General features: G+C 41.5%; 1 protein-coding gene across 1 annotated transcript; it reads left to right on the top strand.

The window, feature by feature from the left end:
- Nucleotides 1–835: 835 nt before the first annotated feature.
- On the top strand, nucleotides 836–4,125 carry LOC123323851 (pappalysin-2-like; the record flags this gene model as incomplete). The annotated part of the gene is made up of 2 exons (XM_044912377.1): nucleotides 836–931; nucleotides 3,054–4,125. Coding segments are annotated over 2 exons (1,168 nt in total), but the record flags the coding sequence as incomplete, so codon positions are not given.
- Between the last annotated feature and the right edge of the window lie 4,051 nt (nucleotides 4,126–8,176).

The following is an 8,176-nucleotide window of genomic DNA, read 5'->3' as shown; positions in this document are numbered from 1 at the left end:
TTTCTTTCTTTCTTTCTTTCTTTCTTTTCTTTCTTTCTTTCTTTCTTGACATGGAATGAGTGCAGGGCAGTGCTTCAAAAACTATTCTCTTCCTATAGATGAACAATGGTAATACAGCAAATAAAATGCAGTTATCTAGGCACTTAGTGAGGTTTCTCATATGCAACTTGGAACATCTTATTAAATTAGAAAGCAAAGAATAATTACTCTGATAATCATTTAAAAAGTAATACTTCTATCATACTTGTTACAACTCCCAACTAAAATGACTATTTTAGTTCTTCTGTCTAATAAATCCTTTCTAATATAATTACTAAAACTTAGATTAATCTGAACTAGACTATTATGGTAGAGTTACATCTTCTATGTATTGTCTCAAGAAGTTAGAAATATCATTTTAGACACACTATCAATAATTTTATAGCTTCCTATGAGAAAAATAAGGAGAAACAATTGTTTTATTGATACTAACCAGAAGTTCTAATAACAGTAAGTAAAAGTGTTCAAAATTGCAACTAGATGCCTGGTAGGTAACAAGTTAATTATCTGGTAATTTATATATGAAGCCTAATAATTTGTAATTCAACTCACATATAGACAGGCGCTGACTTATATTGGTTCAACTTACGATTTTTTGACTTATGATGGTGTGAAAGTGATACATATTCAGTAGAAACTGTACTTTGAATTCTGAATTTGGATCTTTTCTTGTATGGTCCCAATACTCTCTCGTGATGCTGGGCTGCATTGAGCCAAATGACCAAAAAAAGAGTAGACAACTGATACCCTTCCAGCTGTTCTGTACCCATATAACCATTCTGTGTTTTACCTTTAGTACAGTATTCAATAAGTTACATGAGATATTCAACACTTTATGATAAAATAGTCTTTGTCTTAGGTGATTTTAGCCGATTTCTGTCGGCTACTGTAGGTATTCTGAGACATACAAGGTAGGCTAAGCTAAGCTGCAGTGTTCAGTAGGGTAGGTATATTCAATTCATTTTCAAATTACGATAGGTTAATCAGGAAGTAACCCCATCATAAGTCAAGAAAGATCTGTAGATACACCTATTTATATGCGACAAATATAAAATAGTATCCCCAATTCTTCCTCTTAAAAACTAGCAGATACTAGTCGAGAGCTTAGTAACTTCATGGTCCCGATATTAAATATTGTAGTACATTTGTTCATAGGTCAGCAGATGGATATAATTAAGGCTAAATGTACTTATCAAAATAAGTTAACCAAATTGAAACTCTGAACCAGGGAACTTACTCTTCATCTCACTAGATTTGTCTGCCCTTTTGAAAGTCTACCCCATACAAGAATTTGTTAAAGCAGCAGTTCTTATGCTCCTTTATCAGACAGATCTCAGTGTAAAAACACCTCCCCCCCCCCCCCCTAAACAAACAAAACTGGAACATCACCATTGCATTATACCTAGTCCTCACCAGTACTTCAAAGTCTGATTGTTAGAGTTGCTTTTGTTGAAAAAATGTGGGTTGTTTTTTTTTTTTTTTAAAGATTTTATTTATTTATTTGACAGAAAGAGAGAGCACAAGCAGGGGTAGTGGCAGGCAGAGGGAGAGGGAGAAGCAGACTCTCTACCGAGCAGAGATCCCGACATGGGGCTTAATCCCAGGACCCTGGGATCATGACCTGAGCCAAAGGCAGCCACTTAACCAACTGAGCCACTCAGGCGCCCCTGTTTTATTATTTTTTTAATCACAAGTTACTGATTTATGCTAGAGACAGAAGAAAAGATATTCTGTCATTTATGAAACAGTAGCAACTTTTAAAACACTTGACTGCAATCACAACAGGAGGCCTCATGGCTTTTAAGTCCTGACTCTCCATAGAGATTTTCTTTTTTGGGTGGATTTTATAGGAACTCAGGGGCATAAATACAATTATATAACAGGCTGGGGAAGAAAGACTTTTGGTGTTAGCCTCAGATATGTGATTCAGAGGCTAGCAGACTTCTCCATCATTTATTTATTATATAAAGCAATGCTTATTAAGCATTTCTAGTGTGAATGTAGTGCCTCTATGTAACTTACAAGTAAAATCTGCTCCTGAGACTCTATTTATATACTATTAGAAGAGGTGCTGGGGGGATGGTGGGTTCATAACTACAGATGAGTTTCTGGGAACATTCGAGGCATCCAAATCACCTTTGGGATTCCTGTTTTATCTGTGGTTGTGTTATATCTGACTCCTTTTTCCTGCTGGCAACATATTAATGATCTAGTTATCTACAGGTAGTCCCCCCTTTGTTTATTCAGTTGGACTTAAAAGTCCTGTGCCCTCTGAGTAAGATGGTAAGGTAGTGTATGGTAAGGAGCTTCAGCTTCATTTCTCTGGTAGAGTTTCACCTCTGTACTGTGGTGGGCATCATTGGTTATAGGACAACTATTCTTATAACTGACTTGACTATTTTTTCATCTAGGATGATGGGGCGGTACCATTTTGCTTACTCTGGGGAACGGCTATTCACTGTGGATGGGCACCCTTGCACTAGAGGGAACAGTGGGCTGAGAATGATACCTGTTACAGTCTTCTCTGAGGGATTTCCCTATTCACCAACTCCTTGTTTTCCCCCATGAGAATCATAATTTCAATATTCAAATGAGGAAAAAGGACCTTTTGAGGGAATAGGAGATTATTGTCTTTTCTAAAAACTGATTGCCCCCATGGCTTCTAAGGAAGGGAGGGAAGACGTGAACTCAGGGTGAGGAACTTTTGTGGCAAACTCTAGAGGATGGTTGTCACTTGCATTAGACATCCCCTTCTTAGCTTCCATTTTGATTATTGAAAAATACCAGAATGAGTTAAATTGGATGGAATCTCAAATTAGATTCATTCTGGGGATAGATGTTGCCAGGATGGCCCGATATGGGGTACTGGATAGGCATCTCAGGTGGGGAACCTGTATCACTTATTTTTTCCCACTAAAAACCTACATTCTTGCTATTTATATGGGTTTTCTTCTCCTTTTCTCCATCCCCTTTGTATCTGGTATTTCTCCCCTCGATTCTTCCTTCTTTCCCAGGTGTGTTTGATAACTGCTCCCACACTGTCAGTGACAAGGGCTGGGCCCTAGGGATCCGCTCAGGGAAGGACATGGGAAGGCGAGATGCTTGCTTCTTCTTCTCCCTTCGCACCGACCGTGTGAAGAAAGCCACCATTGTGACTGGCCACAGTCGCTACCAACCAGGCACATGGACACACGTGGCAGCCACTTATGATGGACAGCGTATGGCCCTGTATGTGGATGGCACTCGGGTGGCTAGTAGTCCAGAGCAGTCTGGTCCCCTGAACAGCCCCTTCATGGCGTCTTGTCGCTCTTTGCTTTTGGGGGGGGATAGCTCTGAGGATGGCCACTATTTTCGTGGACACCTGGGTACACTGGTCTTCTGGTCGACCGCCCTCCCACAAAGCCACCTCCAACACAGTCCTCAGCATCCAACTGGAGTGGAGGAACTGAGCACCCTGATCCTGACAGCCAGTTTTGAGCCCTTGGAAGAACAGTGGGCCCCCTTTAGGGATGGGGAGTATCCACGGCGTGAGGTTCTGCAGGGCTTTGAGCCTGAGCCTGAGATTCTGTCACCTTTGCAGCCCCCACTCTGTGGGCGGACGGTTTGTGACAATGTGGAGCTGATCTCCCACTACAATGGGCACCAGCCCCTCCAGGGAGAGAAGGTGATCCGCTACCAAGTGGTGAACATCTGTGATGACGAGGGCCTGAACCCCATCGTGAGCGAGGAGCAGATCAGCCGGCAGCACAAGGCACTGAACCATGCCTTCAGCCGCTACAACATCAGTTGGCAGCTGAGTGTCCACCAGGTCCACAACTCCACCCTGCGCCACCGGGTTGTGCTTGTGAACTGTGAGCCCAGCAAGATTGGCAATGACCACTGTGACCCTGAGTGCGAACACCCACTGACGGGCTATGACGGGGGTGACTGCCGCCTGCATGGCAGGTGCTACTCCTGGAACCGCAGGGATGGGCTCTGCCACGTGGAGTGCAACAACATGCTGAATGACTTTGACGATGGGGACTGCTGTGACCCCGAGGTGACTGATGTGCACAAGACCTGCTTCGACCCCGACTCACCCAAGAGGTAAGGGACTGGGGCTTGGGGTGTCCTACTTGTAGGATGCATTTATTACATCATTTTATGCTTTTGGTTTCTGGAAAGAAAAGAGGGTTCACACAGCCCCCAAATAAAATATTCATCCCTCCCATGAGACATTATTGAGCTTTTGTGAAGTCCTAGGTGTTAGATAATTAGGGACACAGGGATGGCGAAGACAAGGGACAGCCCTCACAGAACTCATTTTCTGTGGAGCAGACAACGTGTACATGGTGTGACATGTACCTGAAGACGTATGCCCCAGGTGCTTGAGGCACAGGAGAACCAAACAGCTTAGTCTGCCAGAGGAAGCCAGGGGCTCTTCAGAGAGCAAATAAGGTAAACATTGGCAGAAACCAATCAGCACCAATTATACCTGAGTGTTCTTCCTATAGTCGTAGGTTCCCAGCAAAGTAACACAAATCTGTGAAGAGGCCTCATTTGCCTGTGGTCTCTGGTGCAGTTTGGGCTGCTCAGCAGTTTTAGGAACACAAGACATTCTATAACTAACCCTATGTCTCCTTAAGGTGACCACAGTCTTCCTCTTTGCCCTGTTAGATTCCATTCCCTACACAGCATCCAGAAAGATCCTTCGTAAAGGGTAAATCAGAACCTATTACTCCCCTTCTTACTTTCTTTCTCCCCACTGTCCTTAGAATAGAATCCACGTCCCCCACCTGGCTCGCAGAGTGTGCTGCAAGCTGACACCTGCCTACCTCCGTGCTTCTTCCCCCAATCACTCTCACACCCTCTCTGTGCAGCGTCTCTCCTGTTCCAATGAGCAGATCAGCTTGTTCTTGCCTGCAGGCTTTGCAATAGCTGTTTCATTTTCTTGGAAACCTCTTTCCCTTGACCTTCCCTTGGTGGGTTTTCTCTTGTCATTTCTTTTTTTTTTTTTTTTTTTTAAGATTTTTTTATTTAGTTGAGAGAAAGAATGAGAGAGAGAGAGCACATGAGAGGGGGGAGGGTCAGAGGGAGAAGCAGACTCCCCGCCGAGCAGGGAGCCCGATGCGGGACTCGATCCCGGGACTCCAGGATCATGACCTGAGCCGAAGGCAGTCGCTTAACCAACTGAGCCACCCAGGCGCCCCTCTCTTGTCATTTCTATATCGACTGAAATGTCACCTCCTGAAGAGGCCTTTCCTGATTTTCCCTAAGTTAAGTAAGCTACTCAATCACTATTATGTCGACTAATTTTGATTCTTTGTGTAACACTCATCCCTTCTAATGTTTTCTTGTACAATAGTTTGTCTTTCTCCTGCCTGAAATGTCATTCCATGAGATCAGGGCCCTTGTTAACCACTACATACTTAGTGCCTAGAATAGCCCCAACATAAAGTCATTTGTCTCATGTTTATTTTAATGAATTAATGGATCTGATGTGTCTTCTGTTGTGAGACAGAAACCAGTAAGAGGATTTCCATTACAGTCAATGCAGGGGTTGGGGAGTGTTAGAGGGAGGTAAGAAAGGAGAGAGGTGGGTGGTAAACTTGTTAATTTGTGTATGCAGGCAAGGCTTCCTCATGACATAGCTGGTACCTTTGTACAAATTATAAAAAGGCTCACATCTGAGCTAGGGTGTAGTGTTGGCGAAGGTGGGAAGACTGGATCTCAGCTCCCACCCAATACCTGGATGGCTGCCTTTGTGTTTCTTGGCCACAATTTGTATAGTAATTTGTGGTATCCCTCTGTGTGGGCAGTCAGTTAACACTAATTAATAGGTCGGCTTGTAGTTCAGGCATGTGATGTTAAAAGACTAAGTGTAAAATTTGGAATCAAGACACAGTTGAATTCAAGAGTCCTTGCTACTTAACTAGCTATATAAACTGTGTAAGTCACTTTCTGAAATTCAGATGTCTTGTCTGTAAAAAGAGGGTGATTGCAGTAATACTTTGCATTACTTATATCCTTGGGCTGTTTTGTGAATCAGATGACATAAGGAATAGAGAAGTGCTTGGGGACTGAAGTTTTCAATGTAAAAAAATTGTCCTAAACTAACATTAATTATTGTCATTATTAGACCTGACAGATGGGAAGCCATTGTTTATATAATAATAATAGGGGAAATTGATCGCATTCCCAGAAATATTCACATAAGAAAGATTCTGTTTGGGTTTGGTTTTTAGATTTTGATAACCTTAAGCAGAAGCTAAACCTCACTAACAACAGTGGTTGCCAACTCTTTGGGGAGACAGGGAAATCTGGCTTGTTCTTACTTTTCTTCTCGCTGATTACAACAACCCACTGCCATGACTGAGAGAGCTGTTGTTCCAGGTACCCAGGCACCATTCTTCTTAGTGGTCCTTTATGTCTCTAAATACCTGCAGCTACTACCCTTAACTAGGTGTTTGTAGCTTATTCCCTTTACTGACTCAGAGTTGCCATGGCAACTCATCCCTTCCTAGCCCTAGACCCAGACGTGTTTCAAACCTCCCTACCCCGACATGCAAAATTCACTTTGTGGAATAAAAATGAACTCTTTATGCTTTTTTGATAGTTAAAAATATTTAAATCAAAGTAGTAAATGCTCACAGTTACAAATATCAAACTGTGTCAAAAGACATAAGGAAGAATGGTGGTCTCTGGCCTAACTTTTCCCATCCTTCTCCACCCTCTAGCCTTGCTCCCATACTTGATTATTTTACCTGTCTCTTTTGATAATTACCTCCATGTCTCCAAGTATTGTATTTATATTACTTGATTCATCGATTTTAAACGTTATGCATTGGCTTGCTCTTATGATAAAGAGGAGACTTTAACTTTTATATTGTCTCCTTCTTCTCCCCTCCATCTTTCCAATATAGTTATTTGACTATCTTTAGTTAAATCAGTTATATATATTTACAAGATCATGGCTATGATTTTTTTTTTCTTCTGCAGAACAAACTATGATTCTATTATTATATTTCTTTCCTGGTGTAGCTTCCTCCCATCCCCCACCCTACCCCTTGAGTCTCTATTTCTTCCCTCCCTCCTTCCCTTCTTCCTTTCTTCCCTCCATCATTTTTGATATCCTCAATTGTTTTTATCTTATCAGTTAATCTATAGAATGTGTCTTCTTTTTCATTCTCTGGAGCTCTTCCTTCTAGTTCATTCTATTTTTCTCTCCTCTTCCAATCTTTTTTCTTTTTTTTGAGAGAAAGCGAGAGAGAGTACATGAGTGTGTTTTGGGGGGGTTGCAGAGGCAGGGGGAGAGGGAGAGAGAGAGACTCTTAAGCATGCTCCATGCTTAGCAGGAGCCCGATGCGGGGCTTGAGCTCAGGACCCCGATATCATGACCTGAGTCAAAATCAAGAGTCAATGCTTAACTGAGTGAGCCACCCAGGTGCCCCTCCTCTTCCAGTTTTGACCAGTTATCTAGGTCTGCTGCACAGTTTTCATCCCAGAAATTCTGCTTTATGATTGGAGCCACTGTGTCCTGAACTGTATGATTATCTCCGTTTTTATTACCTTACCTTATTGGACATTTAATTTACAACCTTATTTTACTGGAAGATATCCTTAAGTAACTTTCTAAGAAAGAATGTTGTAGGTATAACTTTTTCTGAGAAACATTTCTCGAAATGTTTTTGTTTTGCCTTTACACAAAATTGATAGTTTGCCTTGGTGTAAAATTTTGGGTTGGAAAACATTTTCTCTCAGATTTTTTGAAAAAATTCATTAGTTGCCTCTAGCTTCTCTTTTGATAATTGTGTGTCTTTTTAGAGGGGGAGGTTTTGTTTCCTTGTAAAAATTGTTCAGAATCTTAGCCTTGTTACTTTAGGGATTTTATGATAATTTTTTTAGAGTTGGCCTTTTATTTTTCTTTTGTTGAGCACTCAATGGTCCTTTTGATTTGGATACTCATGCCCTTACCTTTGGCAAATTGTCTTAAATTATTACTTTGATACTTTTTATTAAGTTTTCTCTGTCCTCTTTTTTTCCTCTTAAGCTCCTGAGGATGGATCCCCTGAACTTATTCTGTGTCTTTTTTCTCTCATATGTTTTTTCTTTTTCTTTCTTTCTTTCTTTCTTTCTTTCTTTCTTTCTTTCTTTCTTT

This window comes from Neomonachus schauinslandi, unplaced genomic scaffold (genome assembly GCF_002201575.2).
Source record: "Neomonachus schauinslandi unplaced genomic scaffold, ASM220157v2 HiC_scaffold_1614, whole genome shotgun sequence".
Classification (NCBI taxonomy): Eukaryota; Metazoa; Chordata; class Mammalia; order Carnivora; family Phocidae; genus Neomonachus; species Neomonachus schauinslandi.
The sequence above is the reverse complement of the archived record's forward strand: the minus strand, read 5'-3'. Positions and strand labels throughout refer to the sequence as shown.